This window comes from Phyllobates terribilis, unplaced genomic scaffold (genome assembly GCF_046119375.1).
Source record: "Phyllobates terribilis strain yellow unplaced genomic scaffold, ASM4611937v1 Scaffold_1__5_contigs__length_1240528914, whole genome shotgun sequence".
Taxonomy (NCBI): domain Eukaryota; kingdom Metazoa; phylum Chordata; class Amphibia; order Anura; family Dendrobatidae; genus Phyllobates; species Phyllobates terribilis.
Window position 1 is genome coordinate 1,231,745,728 of NW_027362761.1, and position 18,829 is coordinate 1,231,764,556.

The 18,829-nt window shown below is 51.0% G+C and overlaps 1 protein-coding gene across 1 annotated transcript in view; it reads right to left on the reverse strand.

The window, feature by feature from the left end:
* LOC141236912 (kazal-type serine protease inhibitor domain-containing protein 1-like) overlaps positions 1–18,829 on the reverse strand; it is a 134,165-nt gene that overhangs the window by 90,909 nt on the left and 24,427 nt on the right. Inside the window, exon 2 of the mRNA XM_073668301.1 lies at positions 4,703–4,863. Coding sequence (XP_073524402.1) covers positions 4,703–4,863 — 161 coding nt within the window. The remainder of the gene's footprint in view (positions 1–4,702; positions 4,864–18,829) is intronic.

Here is an 18,829-nt window from a genome sequence, read left to right on the forward strand (position 1 = left end):
TGTAATGTAGGAGAGGCCTCCATCCCGTGTAATGTAGGAGAGGCCTCCATCCTGTGTAATATAGGAGAGGTCTCCATCCCGTGTAATAAAGGAGAGGCCTCCATCCCATGTAATATAGGAGAGGCCTCCGTCCCGTGTAATGTAGGAGAGGCATCCATCCCGTGTAATATAGGAGAGGCATCCATCCCGTGTAATATAGGAGAGGCCTCCATCCCGTGTAATATATAGGAGAGGCCTCCATCCTGTGTAATATATAGGAGAGGCCTCCATCCCGTGTAATGTAGGAGAGGCCTCCATCCCGTGTAATATAGGAGAGGCCTCCATCCCGTGTAATGTAGGAGAGGCCTCCATCCCGTGTAATATAGGAGAGGCCTCCATCCCGTGTAATGTAGGAGAGGTCTCCGTCCCATGTAATATAGGAGAGGACTCCATACCGTGTAATGTAGGAGAGGCATCCATCCCGTGTAATGTAGGAGAGGCATCCATCCCATGTAATGTAGAAGAGGCCTCCATTCCGTGTAATATAGGAGAGGCCTCCATCCCGTGTAATGTAGGAGAGGCCTCCATCCCATGTAATATAGGAGAGGACTCCATACCGTGTAATGTAGGAGAGGCATCCATCCCGTGTAATATAGGAGAGGCCCAATCCGGTGTAATATAGGAGAGGCCTCCATCCCGTGTAATGTAGGAGAGGCCTCCATCCCGTGTAATGTAGGAGAGGTCTCCGTCCCGTGTAATATAGGAGAGGACTCCATACCGTGTAATGTAGGAGAGGCATCCATCCCGTGTAATGTTGGAGAGGCCTCCATCCCGTGTAATATAGGAGAGGCCCAATCCCGTGTAATATAGGAGAGGCCTCCGTCCCGTGTAATGTAGGAGAGGCATCCATCTCGTGTAATGTAGGAGAGGCCTCCATCCCGTGTAATGTAGGAGAGGCCTCCATCCCGTGTAATGTAGGAGTGGCCTCCATCCCATGTAATATAGGAGAGGCCTCCGTCCCGTGTAATGTAGGAGAGGCATCCATCCCATGTAATATAGGAGAGGACTCCATCCCGTGTAATGTAGGAGAGGACTCCATCCCGTGTAATATAGGAGAGGCATCCATCCCGTGTAATATAGGAGAGGCCTCCATCCCGTGTAATATAGGAGAGGACTCCATCCCGTGTAATATAGGAGAGGCCTCCATCCCGTGTAATGTAGGAGAGGCCTCCATCCCGTGTAATGTAGAAGAGGCCTCCATCCTGTGTAGTATAGGAGAGGCCTCCATCCCGTGTAATGTAGGAGTGACCTCCATCCCATGTAATATAGGAGAGGCCCAATCCCGTGTAATATAGGAGAGGCCTCCATCCCATGTAATATAGGAGAGGCCTCCGTCCCGTGTAATGTAGGAGAGGCATCCATCCCATGTAATATAGGAGAGGACTCCATCCCGTGTAATGTAGGAGAGGACTCCATCCCGTGTAATATAGGAGAGGCCCAATCCGGTGTAATATAGGAGAGGCCTCCATCCCGTGTAATGTAGGAGAGGCCTCCATCCCGTGTAATGTAGGAGAGGTCTCCGTCCCGTGTAATATAGGAGAGGACTCCATACCGTGTAATGTAGGAGAGGCATCCATCCCGTGTAATGTAGGAGAGGCCTCCATCCCGTGTAATATAGGAGAGGCCCAATCCCGTGTAATATAGGAGAGGCCTCCGTCCCGTGTAATGTAGGAGAGGCATCCATCTCGTGTAATATAGGAGAGGCCTCCATCCCGTGTAATGTAGGAGAGGCCTCCATCCCGTGTAATGTAGGAGTGACCTCCATCCCATGTAATATAGGAGAGGCCTCCGTCCCGTGTAATGTAGGAGAGGCATCCATCCCATGTAATATAGGAGAGGACTCCATCCCGTGTAATGTAGGAGAGGACTCCATCCCGTGTAATATAGGAGAGGACTCCATCCCGTGTAATATAGGAGAGGCCTCCATCCCGTGTAATGTAGGAGAGGCCTCCATCCCGTGTAATGTAGGAGAGGCCTCCATCCTGTGTAGTATAGGAGAGGCCTCCATCCCGTGTAATGTAGGAGTGACCTCCATCCCATGTAATATAGGAGAGGCCCAATCCCGTGTAATATAGGAGAGGCCTCCATCCCATGTAATATAGGAGAGGCCTCCGTCCCGTGTAATGTAGGAGAGGCATCCATCCCATGTAATATAGGAGAGGACTCCATCCCGTGTAATGTAGGAGAGGACTCCATCCCGTGTAATATAGGAGAGGCATCCATCCCGTGTAATATAGGAGAGGCCTCCATCCCGTGTAATATAGGAGAGGCCTCCATCCCGTGTAATATAGGAGAGGCATCCATCCCGTGTAATATAGGAGAGGCCTCCATCCCGTGTAATATAGGAGAGGCATCCATCCCGTGTAATATAGGAGAGGCCTCCGTCCCGTGTAATGTAGGAGAGGTCTCCATCCCGTGTAATGTAGGAGAGGCCTCCATCCGGTGTAATGTAGGAGAGGCCTCCGTCCCGTATAATGTATGAGAGGCCTCCGTCCCGTGTAATGTAGGAGAGGCCTCCGCCCCGTGTAATGATCTAGTTGCCACCTTTGAACTGACTCTAACTTCTGAATATCCTTTTTCCCATATTTATAAAGGGCTAACAATATGTTGGGATCACAGGATTTTATTTCTCTTTTTATACATCCTAAAATCTTATTTGCTTTTGCGGCTGCTGCCTGACATTGAGCTGCTGCTCAGTTACTTGTAACCAGAATCCCCCGTCCTTCTCCTGCTCTGTAGTCCCGAGTATTCTCCCATCTAATGTACATGCAGCAATAGGATTCCTCCGTCCTCGGTGCATTACTCCACATTTATCTACATTAAACCTCATTTGCCGAGGGTCTATGGGGCGGGGCTGTATACAGTATGTACAGTGAGATATACACCTTATACAGTGGGGAAAATAAGTATTGGACCCTCTGCTGATTTTGCAGTTTTCCCACCTACAAAGAATGGAGAGGTCTGTAATTTTTATCGTCGGTCACTTCACCTGTGAGAGACAGAATCTAAAAAGAAAATCAGAAAATCCCATTGTATGATTGTTACATAATTAATCTGCATTTTATTGCATGAAATAAGTATTTGATACAATAGAAAAACAGAACTTAATATTTGGTGCAGAAACCTTTGTTACAATTACAGAGGTCAGACGTTTCCTGTAGTTCTTGACCAGGTTTGCACACACTGCAGCAGGGATTTTGGCCCCCTCCTCCATACAGATCTTCTCCAGATCTTTCAGGTTTCGGGGCTGTCAATGGGCAACATTGTGTTTCAGCTTCCTCCAAAGATTTTCTACTGGGTTCAGGTCTGGAGACTGGCTAGGACACTCCAGGACCTTGAAATGCTTCTTACAGAGCCACTGTTTAGCTGCCCTGGCTGTGTGTTTCGGATCATTGTCATGCTGGAAGACTCAGCCACGACCAATCTTCAATGCTCTTACTGAGAGAAGGAGGTTGTTGGCCAAAATCTCACAATACATGACCCCATCCATCCTCCCTTCAATACGGTGCAGTCATCCTGTCCCCTTTGCAGAAAAGCATCCCCAAAGTACGATGTTTCCCCCACCATGCTTCACGGTTGGGACTGTGTTCTTGGGGTAGTACTCATCCTTCTTCTTCCTTCAAACACGGCGAGTCGATGTTGATACCAAAAAGTTCTAGTTTTGTCTCATCTGTCCACATGACCTTCTCCCATGCCTCCTCTGGATCATCCTAATGATCATTGGTGAACATCAAATGGGCATGGGCATGTGCTGGCGTGAGCAGGTAGACATTGCCTGCCCTGCAGGATTTTAATCCATAATGGCGTAGTGTGTTACTAACAGTAATGTTTCAGACTATGGTCCCAGCTCTCTTCAGGTCATTGACCAGGTCCTCCCGTGTAGTTCTGGGTGGATTCCTGACATTTCTCAGAATCATCCTTACCCCACGAGGTGAGATCTTGCATGAAGCCCCAGACCAAGGAAGATTGACGGTCATCTTGTGTTTCTTCCATTTTCTAGTAATAGTGCCCACAGTTGTTGCCTTCTCACCAAGCTGCTTGTCTATTATCCTGTAGCCCATCCTAGACTTGTGCAGGTCTACAATTTTGTCCCTGGTGTCCTTAGACAGCTCTTTGGTCTTGGCCATGATGGAGAGGTTGGAGTGTGATTGAGTGTGTGGACAGGTGTCTTTTATACAGGTAACGAGTTCAAACAGGTGAAATTAATACAGGTAATGAGTGCAGAGTAGGAGGACTTCTTAAAGAAAAACTAACAGGTCTGTGAGAGGCAGAATTCTCACTGGTTGGTCGGTGATCAAATACTTATTTCATGCAATAAAATGCAAATTAATTATGCAACAATCCTACAATGGGATTTCTGGATTATTGTTAGATTCTGTCTCTCACAGGTGAAGTGACGATAAAAATGACCGACCTCCCCATTATCTGTAGGTGGGAAAACTGCAAAATCAGCAGTGTGTCAAATACTTATTTTCCGCATTGTATATGGTGGATAGGACGGGTGTACATACTTTTTATACTGATGGGTCTATGGGGTGGGGGTGTATACAGTATATACAGTGAGGTATACACTTTATATATGGGGGGTTAGGACAGGTGCACATACTTTACATGGCGAGAGGGTCTACATACAGCAGAGATGCAGACGTTATGGGGTACCTACCTGTATGATGATGTGGCCGTGCTCCCCCGGCAGCGCTCTTTCCACCCCCTCTTTTCTCCATTCCATCTCGGCTATTGGTTGAGCAGAAACTTCACAGCCCAAAATGAGGCTCTGACCAATCACAGCCACTGTATCCTGATGAGACGTGAGCAGAACCGGAGCTGTGGAGACAAGGTCCATCATAAAGGTCTCCTCCATTATACAGACAGGCCACAATCAGTGTCGAGGCTCGGTGGCGAGGTGCAGCACAGGAGAAGTCGTGGAGGTAGGATTGAGAGCTTGTGATAAAGAAGGATAAGCTGGAGGTCATCTATATCGAAGGAGAAACCAAGAAAGTGGAAAGGAGGTAACAGAACGGCGGACCATTGAGGCGTCTTCCACTCTCCACCATGCTACAGCTCCTTTCACCCTTTCGATATGGCACCGAGCCGGTTGTTCATGTTACTCTCCCTCACAATCCAAAGACCATTAGAGGAAAAGACCACTGAAAAAGACCATGCATGATAAAATCAATTACATTCCCAACCTACCTTTCCCGAATCTCTGCCATTTGGGAAAAGTTAGGTCAACACATTTAATGGTGAAACAGAGAAGTTTAGTTAAAAGAAGAGGATCCTGGTGAGGAGTCTGGAAGAGGCAAGATAGCTTTGGATGGGGACAGAGACGTCTGGATAAGAACAGGGCAGGGGGGGGGGGACACAAGAGGCATTTGGATGGGAGCAGAGAAGGACAGAGGCATTTGGAGGAGAACAAGAGTCTGGAAGTGACAAGATGGCTTTGGATATGGACAGAGGGGTCTGGACGAGGACAGGGGACTGGAGGGGAACAGAGGAGTCTGGAAGAAGCGAGATGGCTTTAGATAGGAACAGCGAGGTTTGGAAGAGGATACAGGAGTCTGGAGGGCGACAGAGAAATCTGTAAGAGGGGAAATGGCTTTGGATTTGGACAGAGGAATCTGGAGGGATTCACAAGAGTCTGGAAGAGGAAAGATGGCATTGGATATGGACAGAGGGGTCTGGACGAGGACAGAGGAATTTGCAAGAGGCGGAATGGCTTTGGATAGGGACAGAGGTGTCTGGATGAGAACAGCGGAGACTGGAGAAGTTGCGGTGCCTTTGGTTAGGAACAGACAGCGGTATGAACGAGGACAGAGGAGTTTGGAAGGAAAGGAGATGTCTGGCTGAGACAGACGTTTGAAGGAGGATAGAGAGATATGGAAGAGGCCACATGAGTCGGAGAGGGGCAGAGAAATCTAGAAGAGAAGATAACAGTTTGACGGGGTACAGAAGGGTCTGGAGAGTGACAGAGGAGTCCAGAGGAGGATTGGGGGAAAGTAGAAGACTCGGGTATCTTGAGAAGACAAAGAAATTTAAACAGAGGAATCTGCAGAGGGAGAGAAGTCTACACGAGGACAGAAAAGTCTAGAGGAGACAGTGGTCTCCAGGGGGAAAAAGCTGTCTGTATGGGAAAGAGAAGTCAGGAGAAGGTGGAAAGAGCACGTGAAACAGGAATCCAGAACAAACAGAGGCATATGGAAAAGACATAGGAATGTGGACGCTGACCTCTCCTCCTCCTAATACACAGACATCAGGACACCGACCTCTCCTCCTCCTAATACACAGACATCAGGACACCGACCTCTCCTCCTCCTAATACACAGACATCAGAACGCTGACCTCACCTCCTCCTAATACACAGACATCAGGACGCTGACCGCTCCTCCTCCTAATACACAGACATCAGGACACCGACCTCTCCTCCTCCTAATACACAGACATCAGGACGCCGACCTCTCCTCCTCCTAATACACATACATCAGGACACCGACCTCTCCTCCTCCTAATACACAGACATCAGAACGCTGACCTCACCTCCTCCTAATACACAGACATCAGGACGCTGACCTCTCCTCCACCTAATGCACAGACATCAGGACGCTGACCTCTCCTCCTCCTAATACACAGACATCAGGACGCTGACCTCTCCTCCTCCTAATACACAGACATCAGGACGCTGACGTCTCCTCCTCCTAATACACAGACATCAGGACACTGACCTCTCCTCCTCCTAATACACAGACATCAGGACGCTGACCTCTCCTCCTCCTAATACACAGACATCAGGACACCGACCTCTCCTCCTCCTAATACACAGACATCAGGACGCTGACCTCTCCTCCTCCTAATACACAGACATCAGGACACCGACCTCTCCTCCTCCTAATACACAGACATCACTACGCCGGCCTCTCCTCCTCCTAATACACAGACATCAGGACGCTGACCTCTCCTCCTCCTTATACACAGACATCAGGATGCTGACCTCTCCTCCTCCTAATACACAGACATCAGGACACCGACCTCTCCTCCTCCTAATACACAGACATCAGGACACCGACCTCTCCTCCTCCTAATACACAGACATCAGGACACCGACCTCTCCTCCTCCTAATACACAGACATCACTACGCCGGCCTCTCCTCCTCCTAATACACAGACATCAGGAGACCGAGCTCTCCTCCTCCTAATACTCAGACATCAGGACACTGACCTCTCCTCCTCCCAATACACAGACATCAGGACGCTGAGCTCTCCTCCTCCTAATACACAGACATCAGGACACCGACCTCTCCTCCTCCTAATACACAGACATCAGGACGCCGACCTCTCCTCCTCCTAATACACAGACATCAGGACGCCGACCTCTCCTCCTCCTAATACACAGACATCAGGACACCGACCTCTCCTCCTCCTAATACACAGACATCAGGACGCCGACCTCTCCTCCTCCTAATACTCAGACATCAGGACACAGACCTCTCCTCCTCCTAATACACAGACATCAGGACGCCGACCTCTCCTCCTCCTAATACACAGACATCATGACGCCGACCTCTCCTCCTCCTAATACACAGACATCAGGACGCCGACCTCTCCTCCTCCTAATACACAGACATCAGGACGCCGACCTCTCCTACTCCATATACACAGACATCAGGACGCCGAACTCTCCTCCTCCTAATACACAGACATCAGGACGCCGACCTCTCCTCCTCCTAATACACAGACATCAGAACACCGACCTCTCCTCCTCCTAATACACAGACATCAGGACACCGACCTCTCCTCCCCCTAATACACAGACATCAGGATGCCGACCTCTCCTCCTCCTAATACTCAGACATCAGGACACCGACCTCTCCTCCTCCTAATACACAGACATCAGGACACCGACCTCTCCTCCTCCTAATACACAGACATCAGGACGCAGACCTCTCCTCCTCCTAATACACAGACATCAGGACGCCGACCTCTCCTCCTCCTAATACACAGACATCAGGACACCGCCATCTCCTCCTCCTAATACACAAACATCAGAACGCCGACCTATCCTCCTCCTAATACACAGACATCAGGACGCTGACATCTCCTCCTCCTAATACACAGACATCAGGACGTTGACCTCTCCTCCTTATACACAGACATCAGGACGCCGACCTCTCCTCCACCTAATACATAGACATCAGGACGCCGACCTCTCCTCCTCCTAATACACAGACATCATGACACTGACCTCTCCTCCTTCTAATACACAGACATCAGGACGCCGACCTCTCCTCCTCCTAATACACAAACATCAAGACACCGACCTCTCCTCCTCCTAATACACAGACATCAGGAGACCGACCGCTCCTCCCCCTAATACACAGACATCAGGATGCCGACCTCTCCTCCTCCTTATACACAGACATCAGGACACTGACCTCTCCTCCTCCTAATACACAGACATCAGGACACCGAGCTCTCCTCCTCCTAATACTCAGACATCAGGACACTGACCTCTCCTCCTCCTAATACACAGACATCAGGACGCTGACCTCTCCTCCTCCTAATACACAGACATCAGGACACCGACCTCTCCTCCTCCTAATACACAGACATCAGGACGCCGACCTCTCCTCCTCCTAATACACAGACATCAGGACGCCGACCTCTCCTCCTCCTAATACACAGACATCAGGACACCGACCTCTCCTCCTCCTAATACACAGACATCAGGACGCCGACCTCTCCTCCTCCTAATACTCAGACATCAGGACACAGACCTCTCCTCCTCCTAATACACAGACATCAGGACGCCGACCTCTCCTCCTCCTAATACACAGACATCATGACGCCGACCTCTCCTCCTCCTAATACACAGACATCAGGACGCCGACCTCTCCTCCTCCTAATACACAGACATCAGGACGCCGACCTCTCCTACTCCATATACACAGACATCAGGACGCCGAACTCTCCTCCTCCTAATACACAGACATCAGGACGCCGACCTCTCCTCCTCCTAATACACAGACATCAGGACACCGACCTCTCCTCCTCCTAATACACAGACATCAGGACACCGACCTCTCCTCCCCCTAATACACAGACATCAGGATGCCGACCTCTCCTCCTCCTAATACTCAGACATCAGGACACCGACCTCTCCTCCTCCTAATACACAGACATCAGGACACCGACCTCTCCTCCTCCTAATACATAGACATCAGGACGCAGACCTCTCCTCCTCCTAATACACAGACATCAGGACGCCGACCTCTCCTCCTCCTAATACACAGACATCAGGACGCCGACCTCTCCTCCTCCTAATACACAAACATCAGGACGCCGACCTATCCTCCTCCTAATACACAGACATCAGGACGCTGACATCTCCTCCTCCTAATACACAGACATCAGGACGCCGACCTCTCCTCCTCCTAATACACAGACATCAGGACGCCGACCTCTCCTCCTCCTAATACACAAACATCAGGACACCGACCTCTCCTCCTCCTAATACACAAACATCAGGACACCGACCTCTCCTCCTCCTAATACACAGACATCAGGTGACCGACCTCTCCTCCCCCTAATACACAGACATCAGGATGCCGACCTCTCCTCCTCCTAATACTCAGACATCTGGACACCGACCTCTCCTCCTCCTAATACACAGACATCAGGACGCCGACCTCTCCTCCACCTAATACACAGACATCAGGACGCCGACCTCTCCTCCTCCTAATACACAGACATCAGAACGCTGACCTCTCCTCCTCCTAATACACAGACATCAGGACGCCGACCTCCCCTCCTCCTTATACACAGACATCAGGATACTGATCTCTCCTCCTCCTAATACACATACATCAGGACGCCGACCTCTCCTCCTCCTAATACACAGACATCAGGACGCTGACCTCTCCTCCTCCATATACACAGACATCAGGACCCCGACTTCTCCTCCTCCATATACACAGACATCAGGAAGCCGACCTCTCCTCCTCATAATACACAGACATCAGCACGCAGACCTCTCCTCCTCCTAATAGACAGACATCAGGACACCGACCTCTCCTCCTCCTTATACACAGACATCAGGACACCAACCTCTCCTCCTCCTAATACACAGACATCAGGACACCGACCTCTCCTCCTCCTTATACACAGACATCAGGACGCTGACCTCTCTTCCTCCTAATGCACAGACATGAGGAGGCCGACCTCTCCTCCGCCTAATACACAGACATCAGGACGCTGACCTCTCCTCCTCCTAATACACAGACATCAGGACGCTGACCTCTCCTCCTCCTTATACACAGACATCAGGACACCGACCTCTCCTCCTCCTAATAAACAGAAATCAGGACGCCGACCTCTCCTCCACCTAATACACAGACATCAGGAGGCCGACCTCTCCTCCTCCTAATACACAGACATCAGGACGCTGACCTCTCCTCCTCCTAATACACAGACATCAGGAGGCCGACCTCTCCTCCTCCTATTACACAGACATCAGGACGCTAACCTCTCCTCCTCCTAATACACAGACATCAGGACGCTGACATCTCCTCCTTCTCATACACAGACATCAGGACGCTGACCGCTCCTCCTCCTAATACACAGACATCAGGACGCCGACCTCTCCTCCACCTAATACACAGACAACAGGACACTAACTTCTCCTCCTCCTAATACACAGACATCAGGACTCCGACCTCTCCTCCTCCTAATACACAGACATCAGAACGACGACCTCTCCTCCTCCTAATACACAGACATCAGGACACTGACTTCTCCTCCTCCTAATACACAGACATCAGAACTCCGACCTCTCCTCCTCCTAATACACAGACATCAGGACGCCGACCTCTCCTCCACCTAATACACAGACATCAGGACGCTAACTTCTCCTCCTCCTAATACACAGACATCAGGACACTGACCTCTCCTCCTCCTGACACAGAGATCAGGACGCTGACCTCTCCTTCTCCTAATACACAGACATCAGCACGCCGACCTCTCCTCCTCCTAATACACAGACATCAGGACGCCGACCTCTCCTCCTCCTTATACACAGACATCAGGACACTGACCTCTCCTCCTCCTAATACAAAGACATCAGGACACTGACCTCTCCTCCTCCTTATACACAGACATCAGGACGCTGAACTCTCCTCCTCCTAATACACAGACATCAGCACGCCGACCTCTCCTCCTCCTCATACACAGACATCAGGACTCCGACCTCTCCTCCTCCTAATACTCAGACATCAGAACGCCGACCTCTCCTCCTCCTAATACACAGACATCAGGACACTGACTTCTCCTCCTCCTAATACACAGACATCAGGACTCCGACCTCTCCTCCTCCTAATACACAGACATCATAACGCCGACCTCTCCTCCTCCAAATACACAGACATCAGCACACTGACCTCTCCTCCTCCTAATACTCAGACATCAGGACGCCGACCTCTCCTCCTCCTAATACACAGACATAAGGACACTGACCTCTCCTCCTCCTGACACAGAGATCAGGACGCTGACCTCTCCTTCTCCTAATACACAGATATCAGCACGCCGACCTCTCCTCCTCCTTATACACAGACATCAGGACGCCGACCTCTCCTCCTCCTTATACACAGACATCAGGACACTGACCTCTCCTCCTCCTAATACAAAGACATCAGGACACTGACCTCTCCTCCTCCTTATACACAGACATCAGTACGCTGAACTCTCCTCCTCCTAATACACAGACATCAGCACGCCGACCTCTCCTCCTGCTTATACACAGACATCAGGACGCTGACCTCTCCTCCTCCTAATAGACAGACATCAGGACACTGACCTCTGTTCCTCCTAATACACAGACATCAGGACGCTGACCTCTCCTCCTCCTTATACACAGACATCAGGATGTCGACCTCTCCTCCTTATACACAGACATCAGGACGCTGACCTCTCCTCCTTCTAATAGAAAGACATCAGGACGCTGACCTCTCCTCCTCCTTATACACAGACATCAGGATGCCGACGTCTCCTCCTTATACACAGACATCAGGACGCCGACCTCTCCTCCTCCTAATTCACAGACATCAGGACACCGACCTCTCCTCCTCCTAATACACAGACATCAGGACGCTGACATCTCCTCCTCCTAATACACAGACATCAGGACGCTGACCGCTCCTCCTCCTAATACACAGACATCAGGACGCCGACCTCTCCTCCCCCTAATACACAGACATCAGGACACCGACCTCTCCTCCTCCTAATACACAGACATCAGGACGCCGACCTCTCCTCCACCTAATACACAGACATCAGGACGCCGACCTCTCCTCCTCCTAATACACAGACATCAGGACGCTGACATCTCCTCCTCCTAATACACAGACATCAGGACGCTGACAGCTCCTCCTCCTAATACACAGACATCAGGACGCCGACCTCTCCTCCACCTAATACACAGACATCAGGACACTGACATCTCCTCCTCCTAATACACAGACATCAGGACTCCGACCTCTCCTCCTCCTAATACACAGACATCAGAACACTGACTTCTACTCCTCCTAATACACAGACATCAGGACTCCGACCTCTCCTCCTCCTAATACTCAGACATCAGAACGCCGACCTCTCCTCCTCCTAATACACAGACATCAGGACACTGACTTCTCCTCCTCCTAATACACAGACATCAGGACTCCGACCTCTCCTCCTCCTAATACTCAGACATCAGCACACTGACCTCTCCTCCTCCTAATACTCAGACATCAGGACGCCGACCTCTCCTCCTCCTAATACACAGACATCAGGACACTGACCTCTCCTCCTCCTGACACAGAGATCAGGACGCTGACCTCTCCTTCTCCTAATACACAGACATCAGCACGCCGACCTCTCCTCCTCCTTATACACAGACATCAGGACGCCGACCTCTCCTCCTCCTTATACACAGACATCAGGACACTGACCTCTCCTCCTCCTAATACAAAGACATCAGGACACTGACCTCTCCTCCTCCTTATACACAGACATCAGGACGCTGAACTCTCCTCCTCCTAATACACAGACATCAGCACGCCGACCTCTCCTCCTCCTTATACACAGACATCAGGACTCCGACCTCTCCTCCTCCTAATACTCAGACATCAGAACGCCGACCTCTCCTCCTCCTAATACACAGACATCAGTACACTGACTTCTCCTCCTCCTAATACACAGACATCAGGACTCCGACCTCTCCTCCTCCTAATACACAGACATCAGAACTCCGACCTCTCCTCCTCCTAATACACAGACATCAGCACACTGACCTCTCCTCCTCCTAATACTCAGACATCAGGACGCCGACCTCTCCTCCTCCTAATACACAGACATCAGGACACTGACCTCTCCTCCTCCTGACACAGAGATCAGGACGCTGACCTCTCCTTCTCCTAATACACAGATATCAGCACGCCGACCTCTCCTCCTCCTTATACACAGACATCAGGACGCCGACCTCTCCTCCTCCTTATACACAGACATCAGGACACTGACCTCTCCTCCTCCTAATACAAAGACATCAGGACACCGACCTCTCCTCCTCCTAATACACAGACATCAGGACGCCGACCTCTCCTCCTCCTAATACACAGACATCAGCACGCCGACCTCTCCTCCTCCTAATACACAGACATCAGGACGCTGACCTCTCCTCTTCCTAATACACAGACATCAGGACGCTGACCTATCCTCCTCCTAATACACAGACATCAGGACACCGACCTCTCCTCCTCCTTATACACAGACATCAGGACACCGACCTCCTCCTCCTAATACACAGACATCAGGAGGCCGACCGCTCCTCCTCCTAATACACAGACATCAGGACGCTGACCTCTCCTCCTCCTAATACACAGACATCAGGACGCTGACCTCTCCTCCTCCTTATAGACAGACATCAGGACGCCGACCTCTCTTCCTCCTAATAAACAGAAATCAGGACGCCGACCTCTCCTCCACCTAATACACAGACATCAGGAGGTCGACCTCTCCTCCTCCTAATACACAGACATCAGGACGCTGACCTCTCCTCCTCCTTATACACAGACATCAGTTCACCGACCTCTCCTCCTCCTAATAAACAGAAATCAGGACGCCGACCTCTCCTCTTCCTAATACTCAGACATCAGGACGCCGACCTCTCCTCCTCCTATTACTCAGATATCAGGAAGCCGACCTCTCCTCCTCCTAATACACAGACATCAGGACACCGACCTCTCCTCCTCCTAATACACAGACATCAGGACGCTGACATCTCCTCCTAATACACAGACATCAGGACGCCGACCTCTCCTCCTCCTAATAGACAGACATCAGGACACCGACCTCTCCTCCTCCTAATACACAGACATCAGGACACCGACCTCTCCTCCTCCTAATACACAGACATCAGGACGCTGACCTCTCCTCCTCCTCCTAATACACAGACATCAGGACAGCGACCTCTCCTCCTCCTAATACACAGACATCCGGACACCGACCTCTCCTCCTCCTAATACACAGACATCAGGCCCCAACCTCTCCTCCTCCTAATACACAAACATCAGGACACTGACTTCTCCTCCTCCTAATAGACAGACATCAGGACACCGACCTCTCCTCCTCCTAATACACAGACATCAGGACACCGACCTCTCCTCCTCCTAATAGACAGACATCAGGACACCGACCTCTCCTCCTCCTTATACACAGACATCAGGACACCGACCTCTCCTCCTCCTAATACACAGACATCAGGACACCGACCTCTCCTCCTCCTTATACACAGACATCAGGACGCTGGCCTCTCCTCCTCCTAAAGCACAGACATCAGGAGGCCGACCTCTCCTCCGCCTAATACACAGACATCAGGACGCTGACCTCTCCTCCTCCTAATACACAGAAATCAGGACGCTGACCTCTCCTCCTCCTTATACACAGACATCAGGACACCGACCTCTCCTCCTCCTAATAAACAGAAATCAGGACGCCGACCTCTCCTCCACCTAATACACAGACATCAGGAGGCCGACCTCTCCTCCTCCTAATACACAGACATCAGGACGCTGACCTCTCCTCCTCCTAATACACAGACATCAGGAGGCCGACCTCTCCTCCTCCTATTACACAGACATCAGGACGCTAACCTCTCCTCCTCCTAATACACAGACATCAGGACGCTGACATCTCCTCCTTCTCATACACAGACATCAGGACGCTGACCGCTCCTCCTCCTAATACACAGACATCAGGACGCCGACCTCTCCTCCACCTAATACACAGACAACAGGACACTAACTTCTCCTCCTCCTAATACACAGACATCAGGACTCCGACCTCTCCTCCTCCTAATACACAGACATCAGAACGACGACCTCTCCTCCTCCTAATACACAGACATCAGGACACTGACTTCTCCTCCTCCTAATACACAGACATCAGAACCCCGACCTCTCCTCCTCCTAATACACAGACATCAGGACGCCGACCTCTCCTCCACCTAATACACAGACATCAGGACACTGACTTCTCCTCCTCCTAATACACAGACTTCAGGACTCCGACCTTTCCTCCTCCTAATACACAGACATTAGGACGCTGACCTCTCCTCCTCCTAATACACAGACATAAGGACACCGACCTCTCCTCCTCCTAATACACAGACATCAGGACGCTGACCTCTCCTCCTCCTAATACACAGACATCAGAACGACGACCTCTCCTCCTCCTAATACACTGACATCAGGACACTGACTTCTCCTCCTCCTAATACACAGACATCAGGACTCCGACCTCTCCTCCTCCTAATGCACAGACATCAGAACGCCGACCTCTCCTCCTCCTAATACACAGACATCAGAACGCCGACCTCTCCTCCTCCTAATACACAGACATCAGGACGCCGACCTCTCCTCCTCATAATACACAGACATCAGGACACCGACCTCTCCTCCTCCTAATAGACAGACATCAGGACGCCGACCTCTCCTCCTCCTAATACACAGACATCAGGACACCGACCTCTACTCCTCCTAATACACAGACATCAGGACGCCGACCTCTCCTCCACCTAATACACAGACATCAGGACGCTGACCTCTCCTCCTCCTAATACACATACATCAGCATGCCGACCTCTCCTCCCCCTAATACACAGACATCAGGACGCCGACCTCTCCTCCTCCTAATACACAGACATCAGGACGCTGACCTCTCCTCCTCCTAATACACAGACATCAGGACGCCTACCTCTCCTCCTCCTAATACACAGACATCAGGATGCCGACCTCTCCTTCTCCTAATACACAGACATCAGGACGGCTACCTCTCCTCCTCCTAATACTCAGACATCATGACACCGACCTCTCCTCCTTCTAATACACAGACATCAGGACGCCGAACTCTCCTCCTCCTAATACACAGACATCAGGATGCCGACCTCTCCTTCTCCTAATACACAGACATCAGGACGCCTACCTCTCCTCCTCCTAATACTCAGACATCATGACACCGACCTCTCCTCCTTCTAATACACAGACATCAGGACACCGACCTCTCCTCCTCCTAATAGACAGACATCAGGACACCGACCTCTCCTCCTCCTTATACACAGACATCAGGACACCGACCTCTACTCCTCCTAATACACAGACATCAGGACACCGACCTCTCCTCCTCCTTATACACAGACATCAGGACGCTGACCTCTCCTCCTCCAAAAGCACAGACATCAGGAGGCCGACCTCTCCTCCGCCTAATACACAGACATCAGGACGCTGACCTCTCCTCCTCCTAATACACAGAAATCAGGACGCTGACCTCTCCTCCTCCTTATACACAGACATCAGGACACCGACCTCTCCTCCTCCTAATAAACAGAAATCAGGACGCCGACCTCTCCTCCACCTAATACACAGACATCAGGAGGCCGACCTCTCCTCCTCCTAATACACAGACATCAGGACGCTGACCTCTCCTCCTCCTAATACACAGACATCAGGAGGCCGACCTCTCCTCCTCCTATTACACAGACATCAGGACGCTAACCTCTCCTCCTCCTAATACACAGACATCAGGACGCTGACATCTCCTCCTTCTCATACACAGACATCAGGACTCCGACCTCTCCTCCTCCTAATGCACAGACATCAGGACACTGACTTCTCCTCCTCCTAATACACAGACATCAGGACTCCGACCTCTCCTCCTCCTAATGCACAGACATCAGAACGCCGACCTCTCCTCCTCCTAATACACAGACATCAGAACGCCGACCTCTCCTCCTCCTAATACACAGACATCAGGACGCCGACCTCTCCTCCTCCTAATACACAGACATCAGGACACCGACCTCTCCTCCACCTAATACACAGACATCAGGACGCTGACCTCTCCTCCTCCTAATACACAGACATCAGGACACCGACCTCTCCTCCTCCTAATACACAGACATCAGGACGCCGACCTCTCCTCCCCCTAATACACAGACATCAGGACACCGACCTCTCCTCCTCCTAATACACAGACATCAGCATGCCGACCTCTCCTCCCCCTAATACACAGACATCAGGACGCCGACCTCTCCTCCTCCTAATACACAGACATCAGGACGCTGACCTCTCCTCCTCCTAATACACAGACATCAGGACGCCTACCTCTCCTCCTCCTAATACACAGACATCAGGATGCCGACCTCTCCTTCTCCTAATACACAGACATCAGGACGCCTACCTCTCCTCCTCCTAATACTCAGACATCATGACACCGACCTCTCCTCCTTCTAATACACAGACATCAGGACGCCGAACTCTCCTCCTCCTAATACACAGACATCAGGATGCTGACCTCTCCTCCTCCTAATACACAGACATCAGGACGCTGACCTCTCCTCCTCCTAATACACAGACATCAGGTCGCTGACCTCTCCTCCTCCTAATACACAGACATCAGCACGCAGACCTCTCCTCCTCCTAATACACAAACATCAGGACACTGACTTCTCCTCCTCCTAATAGACAGGCATCAGGACACCGACCTCTCCTCCTCCTTATACACAGACATCAGGACACCAACCTCTCCTCGTCCTAATACACAGACATCAGGACACCGACCTCTCCTCCTCCTAATGCACAGACATCAGGAGGCCGACCTCTCCTCCGCCTAATACACAGACATCAGGACGCTGACCTCTCCTCCTCCTAATACACAGACATCAGGACGCTGACCTCTCCTCCTCCTTATACACAGACATCAGGACACCGACCTCTCCTCCTCCTAATAAACAGAAATCAGGACGCCGACCTCTCCTCCACCTAATACACAGACATCAGGAGGCCGACCTCTCCTCCTCCTAATACACAGACATCAGGACGCTGACCTCTCCTCCTCCTAATACACAGACATCAGGAGGCCGACCTCTCCTCCTCCTATTACACAGACATCAGGACGCTAACCTCTCCTCCTCCTAATACACAGACATCAGGACGCTGACATCTCCTCCTTCTCATACACAGACATCAGGACGCTGACCGCTCCTCCTCCTAATACACAGATATCAGGACGCCGACCTCTCCTCCACCTAATACACAGACAACAGGACACTAACTTCTCCTCCTGCTAATACACAGACATCAGGACTCCGACCTCTCCTCCTCCTAATACACAGACATCAGAACGACGACCTCTCCTCCTCCTAATACACAGACATCAGGACACTGACTTCTCCTCCTCCTAATACACAGACATCAGAACTCCGACCTCTCCT